This window comes from Charadrius vociferus, unplaced genomic scaffold (genome assembly GCF_000708025.1).
Source record: "Charadrius vociferus isolate BGI_N301 unplaced genomic scaffold, ASM70802v2 scaffold244, whole genome shotgun sequence".
NCBI classification, from domain to species: Eukaryota; Metazoa; Chordata; class Aves; order Charadriiformes; family Charadriidae; genus Charadrius; species Charadrius vociferus.
Genome location: NW_009648822.1, coordinates 4035199 through 4059233, shown reverse-complemented (window position 1 = coordinate 4059233; position 24035 = coordinate 4035199). Strand labels below are relative to the sequence as shown.

Sequence of the window (24035 nt, the reverse complement as noted above, 5' to 3'; positions counted from 1 at the left end):
GGCAAGCCAGCCTGACAATGAGAATGTCCATTTGCCAGGAGAAGAGTATGTGCTTTTCAAGTGGCAAATCTCATTTTGCTGCCTAGAGACATTCTTTCTGTCTTTGTGGTTTGGTGCTTTAGTTGTTTTTTTTTGTTGTTGGTGGGTTTTTTTTTCCCCCCATAAGAACGGCAACTGTTCCTAGAAATGACAATATTACTCCTTACAAGATGTATTCATTGAAATTGTTTAAAAACTACTAGCGGCACTAATATGAATTTTACATTACAATGGAATACATATTCTTCAGAAAGAAGTAAAAAGATAGCAATATCCTACAACATACTGCTGAAGTGGTATGCTAAATATGAGCTATATCCACACCGCTGAACACAAACTGCATGCAAATGACAGTTATTTAAATCTGACTACACAGAAACAGCAGTTCTTATGGTCTCTAAGCTGTTTCCATCTTCTTCTATAACACATCTAACTTTTTAATAACTGGAAATTCAGGTATTGGCATTTAGATCTTGTTCCTGGAAGCCATTTGATGTAGGTATAACCTTATACTCATGTAAAGCAGCTTTAAGGATCAGGGCTTGAAGCCCTGTTAAAAATACAGAATTAATTTAAAGGTCATAGACTTTTATCAGGGTGTAAAAAAAATTCAGAATGAAGAATTCAGAAAGTCAGCCTTCTACATGTACAGTAAAAGAAGTCTTTCATTACTACAGCAGTGTAGTAAAATGAGATGTTATATTTGTGACTCCGTGGTGTGTTTTAAACATAAATTTCTACATATACTTTTTTTAACAATGCCTTATTTTTCGTTACTGACGTCTCTTTTCACCATATAAAGGTCATTATTCCAAAGTGTTTATATTAAGAAATAGATGACCAAATGAAGCAAACATAAGGGATGCAATCCATGTGACCCAGCTTCAGCCATCTAAAAGTTCCATGTCTGCCCTGAACTAGCTGCTTAGGCTCTTTCTGTCACCTGTGGTAAGAAACAGACAACCCTAAATCAGGATTTCTGTTATTCCATTACCTATTAAGAATGTGTTTAGGTCAATGTAATCATCTTTTCTGTGTCTACTTACCAAGCAATAAGCCTAGAGCACTATCTTCAACTTACTGACTAGGGTTTAGGAGGCCAAAATTAAGTGAAATGAATCCAATGAGTTTTAAAAACACTGAAAAGACATGACTTTAAAAATACATGATGATATATTTTCTGCAAAGCTAGATGTATTACAGTTAACATACTTGGGTTTTATAGAAAAAGGTCTTCTAAAAACAGATGCCAAGGAAGAGATAGCATAAGAGCAAATAAAAAACTTTCCAGACTTTGATTTTGCTGCTGAAAAAGATGATCATGAAAAGGTTGATGCGACTTTGAAATTAGAATTACCAAATGATTCAAGTTAAAATACTCACATAAAACCTCAGAAAGCTGTTTGTCATAAAAATACCAAGTGACTCATTCTGTCTGTGTTACATCTAACACCCCTGGTGGTGAGTCCCAGGGGTTGATACAGGGGCCAACACTGTTCAATGTCTGCATTAATGAACAAGATACTGGAACAGAGTGCACCCTCACCAAGGTTGCTGATGACACAAAACTGGAAGGAGTGGCTGATAAACCAAATGGGGGTGCTGCCATCCAGAGGGACCTCAACAGGCTGGAGAAATGGGCTGAATAGGAACCTTACAAAGTTCAACAAGGGGAAATACAAAGTCCTGCCTCTGCCCCTGGGGAGGAACAGTCCCATGCACCAGTGTATACTGGGGGGGCAACCAGCTGGAAAGCAGCTTAGTGGACAAAGACCTAGGGGTCCTGGTGGACAAGTTGACCATGAGACAGCATGGCAAAGAAGGTCAACAATTTCTTGGGCTGCATTAGGCAGAGCATTGCCAGCAGGTCAAGGCAGGTGATCCTTTCTCTCTACTCAGCAATGGGGAGACACATCTAGGGTGCTGTGTCCAATTCTGGGCTCCTGACTATTGAAAAGACACGGACTTACTGGGGTAAGTCCAGCACAGGGCCATGATGACTAAGGGACTGGAGCATCTGACCTACAAGGGGACACTGAGAGAGCTGGGACTGCTCAGCCCACAGAAGAGAAGGCTCAGGGGATCTTATCAATGAGTATAAATGTCTGATGGAAGGGAATGAATACAAAGGATCCAAACTCTCCTCAGTGGTGCCATTGGCAGGACAAGAGGCAATGAGAACAAATTAAAAAACAGGAAATTTTGTCTGAACACAAGAAAAGGGCTTTGGAATTTTTTTTCTCTTTTGGGAGTTTTCCTTTTGTTTGTTTGTTTTGTTTTGTTTTTTATTGTGAGAATGGTCAAACACTGGAACAGGTTGTCAGTGAGGTTGTGGAGCCCCAACTATGGAGATACTTTTGTTTGAGATTGTCCAGGAGTTCCTTGTTCATCCACACAGGCGTCCTGGCATTTTTGCCTGACTTCTTCTTCGTTGGTTTGCATTGTCGCTTAGCTTGGAGCCGGTGGTCCTTGAATATTAGCCAGTTTTCTTGGGTCCCTCTTCCTTCTAGGCTTTATCCCACTGTACTCCAGCAAGCAGATCCCTGAAGAGGCTAAAGTCTGCTCTCCTGAAGTACAGGGCAGCAAGCTTATTGTGGGCCCTCCTTGCCACCCTAAGGATCTCAAACTCAACCACCTCACGGCCATTGCAGACAAGGCTGCCCTTGAGCATGACATTCCCCACCAGGCCCACCTTGTTGATAAAAACAAGGTCCATCATGGACCCTCTCGTTGTTGATTCCTCTGTCACTTGGAGAATGAAGTGATTGACTACGCATTCCAGGATCTTCCTGAATTGCTTATGCCATTATGTGTTGCCCTCCAATAGATACTGAGGTGGTTGAAGTCCCCCGTGAGGACCAGGGTTTGTGAACGCGAGGCTGCTCCTACATGTCTTTAGAGGGCCTCGTCCACTCGGTCTTTCTGGTCTCGTGGCCTGTAGCAGACCCCCACTGTAACATCATCTGTTCCTGCTCTCCCTTTAATCTTGACCCATGAGGTCTTGGTTGGCTCCTCATCCATCCCCAGGCAGAACTCTGTGCACTCCAGCTGGTTCTTGACATAGCCGGTGACCCCCCCTCCTTGTCTCCCCTGCCTGTCCTTCCTGAGGAGCCTGTATCCTTCCATTTCAACACTGCAGTCATAGGGGCCATCCCACCGTGTCTCTGTGTTGCCGATTAGATCATAGCCTTGCAGACATGCACATATCTCTAACTCCTCTTGTTTGTTCCCCATGCTACGTGTGTTTGCATAGAGGCATTTAAGTTGGGCCCCTGATGAATGTAGCTCCCTGACTGGAGTTGCTCTTTTTCCTTTACTGTACATTCCAGGTCTTCTCATGCTGACCTGCAACCCATCTCCAGGTTGTGAGCCTCTGCTGATGGTACCAGCATCATATTGGTGGGAGTGGCATGGATTGAGGTTCCCCTCCCCAGCAACTCTAGTTCAAAGCTCTCTTCACAAGGTTGGTGAGGCTTTGGCAAAAAAAACTCTTCCCCTTTTCTGACAGGTGGACACCATCTGGCCCCAGTAGACCAGCCTTCTCAAAATGAGTCCCTTGATCTAAGAAGCCAAACCCCTGGCTGTGACACCAGTCCTGTAGCCAGCTATTGATTTGCCAGATTCACCTGGCCCTCTCAACCCCTCTCCCTTTGACTGGGAGGACTGATCAAAAAAACTACCTGCGCTCCTGAGTATCTGCCCGCTGCTCCCAAGGCTTTATAATCTTTCTTGATAGTCTTCAGGTTGCTCCCAGATGCATCACTGGTGCCCACATGAAAGAGCAGCAGTGGATAATAGTCTGAGTACTGCATGAGGTTTGGTAGTGTCTCAGTTACATCCCTGATACGAGCCCCCAGAAACTTGAGTATCAATAAAGTTAAGTATGATAAAGTTAAGTATGAATACATTTCAGTCCAAATCAGTCACAGTCTGTTAGAACGACACCTGACATACAAAAATTCTGTCTGTTTTCCTACACCAAATCAAATTTTTGCTGTTAGCTGCATGGATAATTGGTATATTTTAAAAATAGAACAATTTCTAATTGTCAGAATTGCATCTTAATTTTCAGGAGAAGGCAGAGGCCCAAGGAGGCTTTCCATTTTCCAGAAAATGCTGTCTTGGCATATGTATGCAGACCATATGTGTAAACGCACACTATGACAGACTGAAGAAGAGCTAAAACCTTAAGTTACTGAAAGTACTCTGTTTGGCTCTGTACATTTAGTTTATTTCAATTATAATTGCACAGAGCAAACATATTGTGTGAAGGTATTGTGAAGGACAGTTACATATCCCAGCTCTTTATCTGATTAATTGTCTCATGGTTTGGCTTCAGTAGTCCAAGAGCACTGACTACAGTGTACCAGTACAGCTGGAGATTACACAGACACAGTAGGTATATTTCTACATACCCATGTTTTGAACGTATTAGCCTCCTTTTTTTTTGGTCAAGCACATTCTTGCTGCCATCTCATCTGCTCTTGAGTTCATGACAGGTTTTTTTCCCCCCACTAACAGCTATGGCTTCTTATGTCATCTCTTAAAACTTCACTTTTAAGTACAGGCAAAGCCTAAACCCTCGATAGTCCCTCCCACACAGCAGCAGATTTTAACTTGGGATGAATTCTAAGTTGTGGAAGAGCTGCGTATGGAACACTGACTTTTTAAATTCTACAAGTCTGCGGATCTCTAATGTGGATACTAAAATCACTATTGCCCAAAAGAGATGTTATACTACCTTATCGACATTAGATACAAGCTCAACTTTGCACATTTTAGCTACTGGCTATTTCAATCGTTCTACAACTGATCAAATTGTTTGCTTACTCCATGTAGCTCAAGTGCTTTTTCCACAATCCAATGTTCTGATCCGAGTGATACTGAGTAACTTGATTGTAGCAACTCATGTTAATTGTTGTTCTGAAGACTAATCCTACAGGCAAGACCAAATCAATGTTTTCATTGCCATTGGAGGAATTTAATCAGCGCTTCCACTGAGACAAGGCAACAGATCATGTGTTCTTCTTTCTAGCCCATCACAATGCAAAATAAAACCACCAAATAGAATTTACAAACTTGCATTTTATTTCGCATTGCAATAGACCTGGAGAACACAAAATGTCAGCCATTGTTTCAGAAAATTTTTATCTATTACTAGATAAAAAACTTAAAGTCACAGGATTTATAAGTTCTATATGACTTCTAACTACACGATGGAATAGCACATTTTTGCCCGGCCCTGGTAAGTTTATAGAGCCATTCAGCTCTGAAATCTGATTAACAGAAAGCATTTATCTCCATAAGCTTGCTTCACAAATTTAAACCAAAACAAAATGGATTTTCTTGACCTATTAACATTTTAATTATTATTACTCTGATTTCTGAAGTGTGATTCCAAGTATGTTAGCAGGCGGTGTCATACTGCAGCACTGAGGTGAAGAATATGATTAATCTTGTTTCATGCCTTCACATAAAATACTGTATGTCAAAGGCAACATCTTTACCAATTTGCATCAGTAGCAGCTAATGAGCACAGAGACACTTCCAGACAAGCAAACTTTTCAAATGATGTTGTGTTAAGCTACAAGTCTCTAGGAGGTGACAGGAAAATGAAGTGATTCGTTATGTTCCATGCAACAGAAGACAGCTTTTCAGACAGTAATGGGAAGAATTGCTGTCTATTTGCTGATACGTCCAAAGAGATTAAATGCTTTTTATGCTGATGTAGCATCTGAGCCAACAGCAGTGCATTATTCTGTTACCGTACTGGTCAACACAGTTCATGTGTGTAAGCAATGGCTATCAGAACTAATCAAATATAAAGAAATAGGGTGTTATGTTCTACTTCTCAACAGTGCCATTATTGCTAAGTGACTATCATGCACCTCCGTTACCAAATCCTCTCTTCGTACTTTTATAGTAACATTGTAAAATCCACTTCTGGCGTTTACTCACTCTACAAGTTCTGTGCACTGAGGACAGAGACCAAAAACAAAGGTAAGCAAAAAATTAGGTAGTCTAAGGACTTAAAAAATGGAAGCAAAAGGATTTTCGAGTTCTTTCAGCACCTAATAATGACTTGCTTTTTGAAGCGGTAACATCATTTCATGATGTAGTGTTGTTAGGAATTGTGCCTAGATGAAAAAGCTAGATTTAGGGACTACAGAGCTGCGCCAATAGATCAGTGCTCCACTTCCATCCACAAAAAACAACTCTTAGGTACAGTGTGGGAACTACAGGCAGTTGAGTCTACTTTGGCATCTTGTAAGCTCTTGAGTCTACAATTAATATCAATAAGTACCCGGGTAAAGAAAATCTGCTGGAAAAGAGCTAACACAACTTCTGTACATGGCAGTCCTGCATCACCTAATGGAGTTCTTTAACGGTGACAATGTATGTAGGGATAAAGAAAATACAGTGGAAACACCACATTGGGATTTTCAGGATGCATTTGATAAGGTTGCCCTGGAACTCCATTCCTGGAGTCAGTTTTACTCATCAGTGACATGGAGGAAAGTACGAATGGGGAAATTGTCCACTTTGAAGCCACTTAGCTCTCTTGATCAAATGCCATTCTGATGGTGAACAGCTCCAGAAGGACATAGAAATTTGAATGAGTGTTCAAAAGGGTGGCAGATGAACCTCAGTGTACACAAATGGAAGATACTGCACCTATGAAAAAAAACCCTAAAATGTGCCTACACAATATTGAACTTGGAAATGGCCATTACGACTGCAAATGGAGATCTCAGAATCATCATCATCAATTCTCTGAAGTCATTGACTCAAAATACAATGGTAGCCAAAAAAGCCAATCAAAATATAGGCATTGATAGTGAGACCTCAAGTATTATTTTACAGGTATATGAAACTCTGGTGTGACCACATACCGTTTGCAGTTCAGGTCTCTGAATGCCAAGAAGGTTTAGAGCTAAACAAAGTATAGAGAATGGCAATTCAAATGATTAAAAGGAAAAAGCAGATATCATAGGAAAAGGGAATGAAAACCTAAGATTTTTCAAGTTTGAGAGGAAAAGGTTGACGAGGGATGTGACTGAACTTCACGTAAACATAGACGAGATGAATACAGTACTGTTCGTCAAAGCTACATTACTGAAAATAGGGAGCACTCATTGAAATTCATAGGGAATCACTTAAAACACGTAAAAGAAAGTACTTCTTTGCAGAGTAGGTAGTGATCTTCTGGAGCCTTCTAGAGGCAGATACAGGATTAACAGTTTCAAAAAGGAATTGGACAAATTCAGGCACAACAGGTCCATAGGTGATACTAAAGAGACTGACCAGGGGTGTACACTCTAATATTCCTACAGGAACTGTGGACCTGGAGGAGATACGAGGGGAACAAATGACAGAAACTCCCCAAGCCTACATTCTTTCCTTAAATGATGTTTGCCATTGCCACAATCAGAGACACAATGATAAGCCAACCAGGCTGTTGAATATCTGACCCAATATGATGGCCTTTTAAGTTCTTGAGAAATTACCAAAAAATGGTAGTGAAATTTAGCTAAGAATCATTATGTTATTCATGTAAATAGTCTATTTAAAAACAATTCTCCAAGAAAACACACTGTATACATAATGAGTAAGTATAGCAGTTCAATTAAGAACAGAAACTAGATTTAAAAAAGCTACTATTTCAGAAGGTATCTCTTTTTAACATCGTTTATAGGCTTTTTAGTCAATTGTCTGTAGGAAACCTAATTATCCAACAATTTAATATTATAAAGGAAAAAAAAAAAAAAAAAGAGTTTGTTAGGGGATTTCAAAGAAGAGAGTTGCATTTCTACAAACTAAGAAATAATATCCCCTTTCCTGAAATTCATCCAAAATAAACATGGTCAATGAAGTCACTAGACAGCTATGACTTTTTCATTCCAGTTGTTTAGAAAAGAGAGGGAAGGTATTAGAGAACATCATCCAGTCACCAAAATCCAAATATTTTAGCATTTTCTTTTCATAAATAAATATTTGAATTTATTGTGGATAAAATCTCCTCACCATATTTACAAAATGCCTAGACATTTGAAAAGATATAGATTGACTTAGTAACTTTCACTATAACTATGTAAAGAGATCTATTCACAAAACTGTTATAATAAAAGGCAAATGGGAAGTTACCTGTCAGCAATACATAAATGAACACAACTCTGTTTACAAATTCATCTTGATATGTTAGACTCTGATGACTGAGTAAGAGCCAGGAGACCCCACTGTGCTGACAATGTCTATATTAAGAAATTCCAAATAAAATTGCACACCACAAAATAACAGTGCACTTACCACAGCCAAGTTGTTTGATTCAATAAATTAGCAATAGCACTAAACTATGCTATTATTTATCCACAACAACTTGCCAAAAAACTTTAACAGTATGATACAAAAATTTATACATCTCGGTTTCAATTCCCAATAACGTCTTCATCCCATGTCTTCAGTGCCAGTGCAAAAAGCTCACATGACCCTGGAAACTTCTTAATGTCTTTCTTGTCTAAGTCTCCCTGTCTAAAATTTCCTGTGACTTCAAATCCCTTTGGCTTAATATGGACCACAATACTGAAATGTTGGATGCTGATCTGCAAACGTAACAGCACTAGGATTGACACAGCAAGGGAATTTGTTTATCAACTTCTTGTCTTGCACAAGAGCACCTAATCTCAGCAAAACTCACAACGAGGACTTCGGGCACTTAACTACAGTAGCTATCCAGCAGGCATACATTTACATCTAACAACACAAATAAGAATGAACTGCAGTCTGGAAAATGGAGCAGCTTGAGTTGAAGGTTTATATGTCTTTCAGGAGTTGTAAAGTTCAAGTGAACAAGACTAGTATCTACATATAAGAGAACAAAATTCCTTCCTTATCTGACGAAATTTGAAATCATGTTATTCATACCCCAGTCCCCGGCATACTGGGAATTATGGGTTGTAACTCTCACAGTGTCTTCTGAAGGTGCTCTACCATGCATAAAAGATGCCAATTACATCAGAGACCAGAATCTACTTTTCCTGAGTTCCCTACTTCGGTCAAAGAACAGCCCAGTGACATCTCTGCTTTCCCAAGAGGAAACACTCTCCTGCATTACATCCCTTACATGTGGGCACTGCAGGCAGGTGCAATTTTTGCTGTTCACAAAAATTGCACTTTTCCTCAACATTTCATACTGGTTAAATTAACCAGCTCCCTACCCAGTAAACTGTCTTGGCGAGTTCCTTGGCTTCTGCTTCTCCTTGTACTTTGCAGACATAGGAAAGGTGTCACAGATGTCACTAGGCTAGATGATGGACTAACAATTAGGCCTTCCATATTGAATCAAACCCCACTTTTAAAGTATATTAAAGTGTCTGAAATTAGGATTCTCCATCGCTAAATACTAGTAATAAACAGCATCAAAAATTTCAATCTTTAAATCAATGTGCAATTAATGCTAGAGAAATTTAACTTCTTAGGTGAAGGGGACAACCACACTACACTTTATTAATAAATCATATTTTCCTTCCAGCAGTTATTTTTGTATGTCTAAGACTAAAGCACAGCTTTAAAAGGGTATCATGTAACTTGTGCCCCATCTTGCCTGCAGAGAACTCAGTGGGAGACTCACCACCAACTTCAGCAGAGATATGAAAAGGCTGAATGGATTCCATCATGCACTTTGGGAAAGGAATTTAATTCTTGAGGATTTTCCACCCGAAAATTTTTATCAAGGAATAAACTTCCTCTGTCCAAAAATGAACAAAGCCCAGTATTCACTTAAATGCACATCTGATGGAAAAGTTAAAGGCATTGTGAAAAAAAAAAAATTGTGGAAGGACCAGGAGGCAAGAAACAGAAGAGGAAGGCATTTCAGTAATCACAGCACAGTTCCTATATGGATGTTTTACTGCTATCCAGAAGAGAAAGGACAGTTTTTAGAAACATTGAAGGAAAAGAAAGAATCATATTTGTACACAGTGGATGTAAGGACTGTTAATAATTGCTTTCAAAGTTGAAAGAAAACTGGGGAATATTTTTCCTAGCAATATTTGCTTTTCTCTAACTTTAATATAGTGTATTACAACATGCTTACTTTTTATGCTATGCCTAGGATGAAATTTCAAAACATGGACAGGTAAAAGTGCTTTGCATAAAGATAGGAACAGGGTAATTACAAAATTAGGTTTCAACAACAGCAGCACAACTAGGAACTGATATTTTTAGAATAACAATAGATACAATATTACAAACTACACACCAAAACTGATCTTCACTGAAGGTTACCATCAACTGTACAGATTTACCAGGAAAAGAAAATCATATTTATGGGTGAGCTCTACCAAACAGATTTTGCTGGATCAGTAACGGATGGCAAACTGTCCATCAGTTTTAAAGTGTAAAAACTCTGTGTGACACTTTTCTGTAAATAAAATTTCTAAGTAACTACACCAAACCAAGAGCTAGCCAAATTGCATTTAGCATTAATACTAGAAAACAGTTACTGATACAAAGGAAAAGGGTTTGAGTTGAGAGTAATTCATATCAGCTTTTCTTGGTGAAGTACTTTATGATACTTGTAAATTTTTAAAGTTTAAACTTTACTTCATTTATAAAACTTACTCACACCCTTCTGAGTTCCAATTTATGCACACCACGACAGAAAGACGTGAAGCCTTTCTCTCTCAGTATTGCAGTGCCACAGAATTTTTCATATCTGTTCATCTCCTCGTTTATTTTCAAGCACTGACAGCCTTGAATAAGTAACGCTGCGGCTGCTGATCCTCCAGGTTGCAAGGGTGCATCTGCATGGGGCGGCTCTTGGACTGATGGTCACTGCCATCTAAGTTGTGATGAACGACAGGCTGCTTTTCCTCCTAACCCAACCAATGACAAGACACTGGAGATATTCTGAATTTCTTGTAAGTCCTCAGATCTACTTATGGAATGCAACAAATGAGCACGGTGGTGGTCAGGGACTAAAATAGATGTAACCTTCTAGCATTGCTCATTCCCTTCCCTCGTATCTTACACATCGCTGCACCCATGCCTGGAACAGGAGCTTCACTGGACTCTCCGTCTGTCCAAAGCAGCAGGAGCTGTGGGAAGTTCATCACTGAACATTTTCCATTTCCTTCTCCTTCTGAAAACTGCAGGTGGGATCCATGCTGAGCCTGGAGATTTTACTTCATTTAGGGCTCATGTAACCATGTTTTTTTCCATTTTCTTTAGTTCACACGGATTTTCATCTTTCCCAGCTTGGCTTGAATTCCAAGTACAAATGAATCTCCAAAATGTGAATCAGCTTTCAAACCTCCAGCTTTTGCAAGGTTTATGCCATACTTGCCTGCAATTCTACTCTGTGCCTGGTTTGTTAACTACTGCAAATCTCAAGGCAGTTTCATTATGATGAGTCTGTATGTCTCTAAAGATAATTTTCCTCTCATTGTTCATTCCTGCGTCTACCAAAGGGTAGCAGCAGTCTAGACCAGGCTGACTCAGACAGCAAGCGACCCTCCACAGTTAATCTATTTTGAAATAAGTAGCTTATATCTTATAATTACTAACCCTTGAAATAAGGTATTTTCCAATTGGACTACTACTGAAACAGAAAAAGTGGTCCTGTAACTTGGCTGTTGGGAATTTTGTTGAGCCTATTGCAGCTGTAAATTGTTCTTTTCATATATTTATAATCATTAATGTTTTTATTGAAGGTGTTTTTCCATACCTTAAGGTGTTGGGGTTTTTTTGTAATAATAACCAGTGATTTGTTTTCAGCTCGCTTCTACTGGCTACAGTCAGGCTTTTATTTCTTTCAATAGTACCAATCCCTTACCTGCAAATTATTTTTCATTTCTGTGAGGACATAAAAAAAGAATGCGTTATTGACCAGACCAGGAACTCAAGAGCTATAGAGGCTACTTTGAGAGTAACTGTGTGCTGTAATTTTTCTTTTAAGGCTTAGAAATGCTGAAATATACATTGTCATAGGCTTTGCCACACATAAAAATGGACATAAAAGTTCTTCCAACACAGGAACAGTGGATTATATTTTTTCCCCTCTACTTTTTGTGAATGTCTGTGATTCTATGTTACTGAAAAGGTAGGGACGCATTGCTCCTTCAGTAGGAAGAACAGACAGGTGGAAGATAGCTAGGAGACCCTGACGCCAATGCAACCTTCCTACCTCTTCACTGAGGGTAACTGAGGGGCGCCATGAGTCAAGAATGACACAATGCCTGAGAAAAGCAGATCAGTATGTTTAAGTAACAAAATATGGCAAGAAAGTCACCACAACAAGGCAGTTGAAGCTAAAATAAGATGTTACAAAGTCAAGTTGTAGATGCCTGAAGATGGGGTTGAGTTCCTATTGTAGTTATAGACACAACCTAAAAGCTCCTATTGTATGAGCTGACTCATGTAGTAAGGAGAGGATTAAATGTGTAAAATATGGATATTGAGTCCTAAGGGCTTGTCTGAGTATTTTATAATGAGTTTCTGTCAGGTGTCTGAGTAAAGATTGTATACTCTACTGCCTAATCAAAGTAAGATATTGAGAAATGAATTTTCAAAGGGAGATACCGCTGTACAGTACAACGTCAGCAAGATAAAAACGCACCCAAAGGCACAGTGCTGAGGGCTTTGTTTCAACATCAAACACTGAGAGATCAGTCTCATTTTCCCATTGTACTGAAAGGAAGAACTACAGTTCTGATCTGCTAAGCCTAATTTTGCACACCTTTGCGTCTTACATGGGATGCCTGGACAAAGGAAGGTCTGCAGCAGAAGGGCCAGAGTGTGCTTTGTTGTTTCAGGACTCAATATTAGAAGTGTTACTGTTTGATTAATATTTCTTACTAGGTCATTGAAATGCCTGGGAGAACATTTCAATTTTAACAATGATGTGTTCTGTCAATTCCATAACATTTTCTGTCTCTTTGCACTTTCATACCACTACACCACACAGAAACGCTAGCCAGACAATATTCCCAGAACGGTGTAGCCTCAGCAAAACTCATTAGTTTCAGCAAGAGATTCAAGACGTGTTTTGTCCAAGGCAAATACAGAAATTGTGTTCTATCCATGATTGGCTGAAATAATAGTTTAAAATGTATACAAAGCATCACCTTTGCTACTGATACATTTACCCTGTCTTTCAGCATTTATTCAACCTCTTTCTGTAAACATTTTTGGTTTTATGCTTATAGCGTGTTAAAAAAAGGATATGAAAAATTACCTAGATTGAGTTGAATTACATAGGTTAAAGTAATATTTAACATGTAAATGTTTTCCCTCTTGCACTTTTAAAATTTATTTCTAATAAGTTTCTGTTCTAAGATATTTCTGTAATCCCGGGAGGTCATAAATCAAATTTTACCAGTAACTTTATATTAAATCAATACATTTCTTTTACGCACAATTTTCTTTCCATTCTTCATTTTGCCTCAGATTAACCACACATTATTCCCTAAACCAGCAAAGACACCATATGAATGATAAGTTAACTACCCTGAGTACATTAAAAAAAGTGAATTGATTTCTTTAAGGGTAATACTTGTGTACACATTTACCTAAACACACATGCACATACACATCCGTATAAAATCTCTTTAACCTTTCCATGCAAGTCCTGAACTTGTCATCTAAATAATGACACACAGGAATGTAGATATTTACTGAATTTTTATTCGTTGTATCCTTGGCAAATGTGCTGAGAATTCTGGCTTTTAAATTTTATGATCTTTGAAGAGAAACAAAACAAGAGAAATAAAAAAATTAAAATAAATCGTTATCTTTGCCTTAAAGATGAATTAAAGAACAGTTTCTAATCTCTTGATTAGACTGTGGCCTGATTAACATTTTTAACTGATGTTAAGTCCTGATTACATGCCCAGGCTCTGTTTCCTGCCATTCCTTTGTACCAGCCCAGTATTTGTGTGGCTGTGAAGTTCACTGGATCAAAGAACTGATCGAGTTCGCTAATTACCATTTTTATTTCCTGGGTCAGTTTTTGCCAGGAAAACAAGGCAAACGGGTAAAAGAGCATCCCAGAATGAGCAGCCACAAAAGCAGCAAGGTGGGCAAAGAAGAGCTGAAGCCACACTCCTTCAGGCAGCAGCAGTGCTGGTTTATGTCAGTTTTCAAGGAATCGTTACTTTACAGCATGATGCAATGAAAAACAAAGGTGGGGCCTTTTTGTCCCAAATCCCTGACAAAAGTAGAAAAACTTGGTAATTTCTGTAATTTGAAGGCAATTAGAAAAGCTTACCTATTTAGCAAATTGGAAAGACGGCAACAGGAAACCTGTCCTGATTCAGTTTAAGGTCATAATCTACAGGTCACCTAGAAATCTCTTGGGTTTAGCGCATGCCTTAGAATTTCCACTGGCAAGACGAATGAAAATGGAACAGAAACTCCAATATAAGAAAGTAAATTATTTTTGTACCAATCAATGCATATCTTCTTCTTTTGTAGAAGATTATAATGTCCTCCATTTAAGTAAAGGAATCGGTATTTCTAGAAACTAGAGTTCTTTCTATAGTCCATTTTTTTCCCTAATGAAAGTTGAAAACCTGAATCAACTGATTAAACACGAAAGGTTGGTAAATATTAACATAAAACACTGACATCTTGAACTACAGAGCAATTTCAAGAATGCAAGAGAAAAAATAGTGTGTTTGGCCAGTTTTGTTTTCCAGAAGTTTGCTATATTTTACTTAACACCAGATTTCAGATCACAAAACTGCCAGCTGTTCAAAACAAGAATATGCTTAAAACCAAACTCCACATTGGATTATTCACAGAATTAGTCAAACTGATATTTTGAGCTGTAGGAATTTTTTTAGTAATCAGCAATTTAAGAAACTCAAGTCTACGTTGATTCCTGTCAAGTAAAGTGTTTCACAGTGGCTCACTACAAGCCTTAAGCCGCAACATATTGCCAACTGGAGGTGCATAAAAAGTCTCATGCCTTAAAATCTAGGTTCCCCAGCAGGTAAACTGGAAATGAGGTATGGTTGTAATGGGGTCACATTTACCATTCAACAACAGTCCAGTGCTTAACAGCTTAATTTTAACAGGACACTTTCATGAGCTGAATTCATCTGAAAGCCTGTTACCAGATTTATTAATTTAAGAAAATATTTAAGTTCTGTCTTCTATCCATACTTTGAAAACACGGGCTCCTTGGAAGATGAATTTCAGCCAGATGTAAAGCTTTTCCCTGAAAACATAGCTTTTAACTGTTGCGTACATTGTTTATTTTGTCTGTGTGCTTTTTGTGCCCTAATCCTGTGATGTTTGTTTTGTGTAGGGTTTTTCTAAACCTAAGCATAAAGGCTTTCTGAACCCTGAACCTCGCTAATCCTGTGCTTGTAAGAGCTGGAGCTAGGGAAGAAAGTTACCCAAGACTCACTGAAGACTGTGAGCATCAAGCAGAGAAGTTCAAAGGACTAGCAACTGAAGCCAAAAAGTCCCAACAAGTGAGAATATTGCCTTGAAAACACACTTATAAGTGAAATACAGAAGACACCAAAAAAAAAAAAAAAAGCAATATAATCTTTTAAAAAAATACTGTGAAACTAGTTATGTTTCCTGCATTACAAATCATGCAAGTTGCAGGTGTCCTGTATTCCTGGGAACAATTTTGAAAGAAAGAAAATTCTAAAATCACAGCACATCAGAACACTTTGGATGACACCATCTAGCCTGGGAGTATAAGGCTGCATGTAAGCAGAAGTCTTGAAAGTCTCTTTATGTCTAGATCTGTCAGATCGTTAGACAATTTTTAAGTAAAAATGACACTGAAAGAAGAGGCATTTTCATTTAAATAAAAAAGTGCCACTTTGATTTCCATAGAGAGGAAGGCAGAAGACAACCAAGTGCAGTATAAACACATTAGTGTACAGAAACATAAAGCACAGGAAACAAATGAAAATAATGTGAAGGTACACTGCTTAGCAGGATTTCTGATATGCTAGACAACCTAAATTGGTGCACTTGCTCTGAATGCAGTCCTCCTACATATGGGTATGTTGAATACACAGAAAAGGAGGTGAAGTGGCCATAACACATGTAAAAAATATTTACAGTGACTAATTCGATCTATATCTTTAAAGAAAAAGCATGAGAAAATTTGCCATATGCTTTAATGGCAGCAGCTCCTGGCAATCAGCAAAATACAGCTCCAAAATGCACAATGGTGAAATTGTAATGTGTCCACTGTATAATACCATCTGCTAGATAAAAAAAGGTGATCAAAATTTAGCTGTGGAACTCCTCACAAATTATTGCAATTTACAGCCCACTTTGCTCATGGGAGATTTTGACACTACAGATTCATACTGAATAATGCAAACAGTCTGACACTGATGAAAGTGTCTTCTTGACTGCAAGAGATTTTTGTGACCCAGAAAGTAAAAACTTCAACCTCAGGAGAATCTGTCTTGGAAGCAGTACTTATTTATAGAGACTCCAAGACTAAGGGAAGCTGTAATGGAGGTAATCACAATTGATAACTTGAATTCAGCACACAAGCAAGAAATAGGTTCACAGAGTGCAAGAACAGAAGGAGATGTGGCTGCATCAAGGAGATACTGAGGCCTGAAGAAATCTGGAAAGTAATATGGAATTCGTATAGTTTAGCTTTTGCTTTCAGAGGATGAGAAAAGGTACTCTCTTTCCATTCTTTGTTTACTAAACATCTGCAGGCAAATTTTATAAATACCAGATGCTCAGCAAAGTATCTCTTAACAGGTTGATAAGCTTATTCCAAAACAATTCAATATGTTATGAAGCCATCAGTGCTCTTGCACTCCACATTACTTTGACTTTGCTCCATCCTGTGCTTTCCAGCAATGAGAAGCAGCTGGTTTAAGTATCATTTATGTCTGAATGGCTAAAGATAGCAGTAGCTAATAAGAAAGAAAGAAGACTGAATTTAAGTCTCTCCAGAAAAAAACCCAAACAAAACACGAGAGGTCAGACCAGTGCTTCAAACTGAGAAGGCTATGTAAATAAAACAGAAGAAGGCCTCAAAGGAGCAGAAGCATTGTTGGGGTGTGAAGCACATGAGATGGCCAACAGATCACCTCCATGTATTCTGAGAACACTACTTCATGGCTGAGCCCTTAGAAAGCAGCTCCAAACCTCCTCCAAGCCAGAAGAAGACTCAGAAGATCGTCAAGATGGTCCAAATATGGTTTCAAGCACATTAGGCATTTTAGTACTCATTTCCAGACAAGCCTTTTCCTGTCACTTCAGCCGCACTAGTAGTTGGCAGAGTCTCTTGCGACTAGTCAGAAGGATTTTGGGTGGGTGTTCCACAGGGCTTGCAGGACCTGGGTGTGATATAACAGTTGTCTCACACCTGGGAAATGCTACACATGAGATAAAATGGAAGGGAATTATTTAGGAGATTAGCTAAGAGAAATTAATTATGGTGCAATTAAACGGTGGAATTAAAAAAAAGAGATAAAACTTAGCTGGTGCATTAGGAAAAACAGTCTGGCATAAACTACCTCAAGCTGATGAGTAACATGACAATTCACTATTACAAAGCATTGGTATTTGGGATATACCAAACTAGAGGTACTATTAGAAAATGCATCCTGGAGAACAGCTTGCAGTGACAGGAGAACGGACTGCATGATGTATTTTTGCTTTTTTTATTCTTGATCCGGGGTGTTTTACATATTCTGTAATGTGGATTAGCAATCTTTGAGCTTTGTGAGGTAATTCTGAGACAGCAATCAGTAATTTACATAATTAGTGTAACAGTATTTAATTACATGATTACTGTAAATATGTGTAAATCTCTAATGGTGTAATTAGAATGTGTAATTACTACTTGTAATTACATAATTAGGTATGATGACATATAAATAAACTTCTCATGAAAAAAAAGGATATTTACAAGCCCAGCTATAGGAACTGGTATAGTGCACAATTATATCGGTGGTATACAAACAAAAGTTATCATTTTAATGCTAGCTGTGCTAAAGCTAGATCAAAAGTAGATGAATGCTGAAAGTTTGTGAACTGTGCCACAGTATTAGAAGAATGCATTGACTTTCCTGAACAGGGGTAGTTCAGTGATTACAGTCAGTACAAACATTATTCCCACCTTTAATTATCTGTCATTTATTGATCACTCTTCATGTGCTTAGCTGAATAACATGAGTGTAAAGAGTGGCCTAATGGAAGTATTGAAATAGCTACATTTTGTAACATTTTCTAATACATACTAATCAGTAGTTAAGCACTATATTACTTTTCTCTTAAGTCTTCAGAGCACATCTAGTTTCACACTCTTCCCGTGACACCATCCTGCACACACCAGATTGGTGGCACCTCCATATGTGGGTCTCTGCCCAGAGGCAGTACAGAACGAACACCTTTTACCACTGCGCTCTAGTGCTGCATTGCCATGCCTCCCATTTACCACACCACACACGCTTTGGAGCCAACAAATTAATGCTTACTGCAAAGCACATTTTAAAACTCATTGTCCCTGATCTCTAAACCAAAGCAATTTGACTGTTGTATAGAACCTTATCATAATTATAAAAAATCTTTAACACTCAACAGAATTATCCTTTCAAATTCCTCAGTGTTCATCCCTACGGGCTAGAGGATGGAGTCCTGGGTCACAGTTGGGAGCATTTCTCTACAGAACCACCTCCTGGAAGATCATTTGACTAGGTGATTGGCTTACCAATGCACATTCCCTAAGCATGACACAGAAAGACAGAATGTAGGCAGCGTATTTTGCAATTCAGTAATCGACATTAGCAAAAATATTTCACCATTTCAATATACTGGAAATTTATATTTTTTTTGTACATGTGTATTTTCTGTTATATCCTCTCCAAAATAGAAATATGTATGTGTGTATAAATATGCATAAACATAAAATCAAATCCAGTATAATATATAATGTGTACAATTTCACACACAAAACCTATGTTTACATGTTATGGTATATACATCTGTAAAAAGAGAAAGAAATAGGAAATAACAGGTGATGATCCAGAAAATGCAATGATCACTTCAATAGCTGTGACTACCCCATTTCTAGCAAAACAGGATGTTAGTTTTATGTGATCTATAATCTGAGCAATATTCATGATGCAGCCAAAAAAACAAGGGATAAACTCTGAAGAGATGGATGAGACTCCTGGTAGAATTCCAATTGGTAATTCAATTGCACCTTATAAGGAAATACATGGAGTGTTTCACTGGCAACTTTTACGGAAAACTTTAATAGATGTTCATTTTTTACAAATATTTTACGGTAGCCATATAGGCCTGTAAAATTTCTCAAAGCAAATATTAATCTTTGATTTCTCTCTAGAATTATATACACATTAAGTTAGATGCCTGAAATCTTTTGTCTGTTGCATATATAAATCTGGGAATTCACTGAGGCTACTTGAAAAAATTCCCAGCTTGTCATTTGTGGCTATTGGTCCATGTTGCTTTCTTTGTGATGCATCCATAATGTAAACCTAGAAAAGTGAATCCTATTCTTTAACTTTCTTATGGTTTCATTTATTTAGCATTCAACTTGTAACATTTTTTATTTTACTTTTCCTGCTACTCATAGTAGATCTTCCTTTAACTAGAAATCTCCTTTCTTGAATGTGATGACATCATTTTTTCAGGTATTTTGCATATAGTATCTAATGTTACAAATGCTAATACATAAATACTTTCCTTTTTCTTCTTAAGTTACCAGGCTTGACATGTTGTGGGACTATTAGCATTTTCCATGACATCATTGTGTTAGCATCCTTTATTCAACTAAAACACAGGCTTTGTTCTCTGCAGCATTTCAAATCCATGAGCCTCTAATATCTATTATTAGCTGTTAAGTTAAGGTATATTGCATTTCATACCATAGCAGTTTATTCTATTTTTCTTATTTTGGCCTTCAAGATTATATAGTCTTTCATATGTGAAGAACTCCTCTGTAGTTATGGCTTTAGGAACCAGACCTTTATAGTGCATTCATAGTCAATGTTATTGGTAAGATCATGCGAGGTTGTTCCCAGGACAGATTCAGGAGAAATTCCACTAATGACTTCTCTGTAAACCACTGATCCACCTTTCAGAGGCTAGATACATGTCAGAGAAAGTAACGTATATTTTTGCCCTGCTCTAACACTTGTTGATATCTGCTAAGAATTAATGTTGAAGACAGGACACTTTGCAAGATGAACCCCTAGCCTGAACCAGTTTTTGTCTTTTTCTACTTTACACTATTTACTCCTTCTTGTTTAACTCTTACATAATAATTTTGGATTTTGCCAATGCTTCTATCATGTCAAATGATTTACTTGAATGCATGACAGATTTGCTTTCTTAAATTTCCTCCATTTTGAAAAGAGTTAATGGCTATTTTGATCATTACGTATTTGTAGACTAGAGAAATATTTCCCTAGTATACTACAGTTGTTTCTGCAAAAGAAAATATTTATTTATTTTATTGTAAAAAATAGATGTAAAAACATGCAACACTTACTCTGTTGGCAGTTTCTTCCCATAAATTCACCTGGACATTCACAGGAATAGTTGGCCACGAGATCTGTACAGATTCCACCATTCTTGCAGGGTTCGGCTTCACATTCATTTACATCTGCAGGAAGAACAGAAGATAACGTCAGAATTAGCAAAAAGAAATTGTAAAAGCAATAAGGACGTTTTAAATCACTAAACCACAATTAATTTATACAATTGACATTAGAAGACATACATTCTTTTGCCCAGCAAGCATGCTCAGTAAAGGATGTGATCAAACAGGGCATATTTTAATGGAGGGAATGGGGGGCGTAAGCGATCTCATATAGATTTAGCTGGTTTCATGTACCTAATAAAGTTTTCCTATGTCGCATCACACAACAGAATTAATTTAAAGTTTTGCTCAGGGATTTTTACTGTAACTTCCAGAGGTCATCACGGCCACAAGTCACAGTTTGGCCTTAAATAAACAAATTCAAGTAGTTCTAACAGTACTTATTAGTGATTCTTGCAACTTCAAGAAATGGAGCTACTTCTTTATCAACAGATGCCAGTTAAGAATGTCTCTCTGTTCATCTTAATTCATTAAACATCTAATTGACAAGGTTGTTTAACTGTCTAAAAAATTTCCTTTCTGTGCATGAGTTAGTGGGCAAATTGAAACTAATAGCTTGATCTGGAAGCTTGCAAATTTTATTAAATTCAAAAGGCAGAAAAGGTGCTTAATTTCATTTGAATTTCCCTTCTCCAGGACACTTTGTCAAATGCTACAAGAACAATACTCCCCTGTGTTTTTCAGTGTAGTAACCTTCAGGTATAATATCAGATTCATTTTCTCAAGTGAAATATAACATTTTTCAGTCATCATGAATAGGCAGATGAAGGATGATGACACCTCATAATTAAAATTCTCTGTCTCTGCATTTATGTTTATTCTGTATGGAGGAGAAAGGTTGTATGGATTTTACACATCATTGTCTCAAAGGGCTGCACCAACGTGTACAGTTAAATATTTAAAAGATGGTAGCCCACATTAGCTTCATTGACTTGAAGCCCTGCCGTATTAGACACTGTAAACAGCAAACAAAAGCAGTCTTTAGCCTATACTACAATTTTACTTCACTCAGTTTTGCTTACGTGCATATTCACTTTGGATACAATTGCTGAGAAGGCACACGTGTGCATAGCACAGAAATAAATTCAAATGAGAAGACATTTAACAGAGATGAGCTAGTTGCATTCACTGGTGGGCAAAATGCCCTATTAATTGAAGTCATACTCCTCACTGTTGTGTTGAAGCTTCTTCTGTCCCCAAAATGCAAACCTGTTTTCCACTGCATATACAAACTAAAGAAGATGCTACATAAATGTCTAAACCTGATGCAATAAGACTTGTGCAGAAGAAGCAGAATTCAGGTCTGTCTACAAAGTTGTTTGATTTCTGGTAGTTGAGTATGTAACTTTTGTACTTTAAATTAGATCTTTTACATTTAGTAGGAATCTATGTACAAAAAAGCAGTGTTTTAATACACATCTTGCCTAGATCTGATTGAACTTGTGATGTCTCCAGGATGACCTCCAGTCTTTTCTACAACTCTAAAAATCTGTGCAGCTTTTAAGTTATGTGTGCAATGTATGTGAGGTAGGTTGAAAACCGGATGAATGACTGGGCCCAGAGGGTGGTGATCAGTGGCAAAAAGTCCAGTTGGAGGCAAATGACTGCTAGTGAGTCCCAGAAGTCAATACAGGGTCCAATACTGTTCAAAGTCTTCATTGTAGATCTGAATGGTGGGGCAAGGTGCACCCTCACCAAGGTTGCTGATGACACAAAACTGGAAGGAGTGGCTGATAAACCAAATGGGTGTGCTGCCACCCAGAAGGACCTCAACAGGCTGGAGAAATGGGCTGAAAAGGAACCTTACAAAGTTCAACAAGGGGAAGTGCAAAGTCCTGCCTCTGCCCCTGGGGAGGAACAGTCCTATACACCAGTACATACTGGGGGGCCAACCAGCTGGAAAGCAGCTTAGCAGACAAGGACCTGGGGGTCCTGGTGGACAGTGAGTTGGCCATGTGACAGCAACACACCTTCATGACAAAGAGAGCCAGCAGCCTCCTGGGCTGTGTTAGGTAGAACATTGCCAGTGGGTTGTGGAAGGTGATCCTTTCTCTCTACTCAGCACCGGTGACACCGCACCCAGAGTGCTGCATCCAGTTCTGGGCTCTCCAGTATGAGACATGGACATACCGGAGACAGTCCAACAAAGGGCTACTAGGATAATTAAGGGTCTGGAGCACCTCACCTATGAGGAAAAGCTGAGAGAGCTGGCATTTTTTAGCTTAAAAAAAAAAAAGGAAGGTCAGGAGGAAACTCATCAATGTATATAAACACCTGAAACAGGTGTGCAACAAGTGCAAACCCCTTTGCAGGGTGCAAAGAAGATGGAGCCAGGCTCTTTTCAGTGGTACCCAGTGACAAGACAAGAGGCAATGGGCAAACTGCAACACAGGATGTGCTCTTTCAACATCATAAAACACTTTTTCATTGTGAGGTTGACTGAGCAGTGGCATAGGTTGCTCAGGGCATTTGTGGAGTCTCCATCCGTGGAGATATTCAAAAGCCATTTGAATGTAGCCTTGGGCAACCACTTCTAGGTAGCCCTGCTTGAGCAGGAAGGTGTGGACCAGATGACCTCGAGAGGTCCCTTCCACCCTCAAGCCTTCTCTGATTCTACGATAATTTTCCTGTTGTTGTGAACAAAGCTGCAGGGACAGACCTTCAGCTAAATGTGCAGGCTAGTTTCAGGTTTTTGAACCAGAAAAAAACCCCAGATTTTTATAGTAAAATTGATGATGGATACAGATCTCTGAGCTTCTTTTTAATCCCTTGTGTCTTATTATTTGCTGCCTATAAAGATATCACATAATGGACAAATAAAAATTCACAGGGTTAGCTGAATTTCTGTCTGTTAAAGAGGAAGAAGAGAAATAACAGCTTATTGTGTAAGAAATAAAACCTGCCAAGGGAAATGACCAAAGAACAGACCTGCTTGATTCTAAATTAAATTCTTTATCTGTATTTATAAAATTTAACAAGATTCTTCAGCTCCCTATTTGCCTTTTTAAGCAAAGCCCATTAACCTTACATTTTCATCAGGTTATTCATCATTTTAATACAGGCTAACACATTTGTGGGAAAAAAATATCAAGGTCGCTGTGAACTAAAAAACATTAAGTGAACATATGAACTATCTCTTACTTGGTGAAATAAAGGTAGTAATTTATCCTCTTAAAAGCTTTTCTGTGTAAAGATAATATCTTCTCAAGGTATTTAATTTTTTCTAATTTGCCATTCATATTGAAATACGTAGAAAAAATGCACAACTTTCCAGCATATTCTGTACTGTCTATGTGGTGATGTAGAAAACAGACCAAACCTTAAGTACCAGATACGTTTAAAGCAATCCTCACATTCTTTCCCT

General features: G+C 38.2%; 1 protein-coding gene across 1 annotated transcript in view; it reads right to left on the bottom strand.

Moving 5' to 3' along the window:
• EDIL3 (EGF-like repeats and discoidin I-like domains 3) overlaps positions 1-24035 on the bottom strand; it is a 203091-nt gene that overhangs the window by 83860 nt on the left and 95196 nt on the right. The window contains exon 5 of the mRNA XM_009886882.1: positions 20561-20674. Within this exon, the coding sequence (XP_009885184.1) occupies positions 20561-20674 (114 nt within the window). The remainder of the gene's footprint in view (positions 1-20560; positions 20675-24035) is intronic.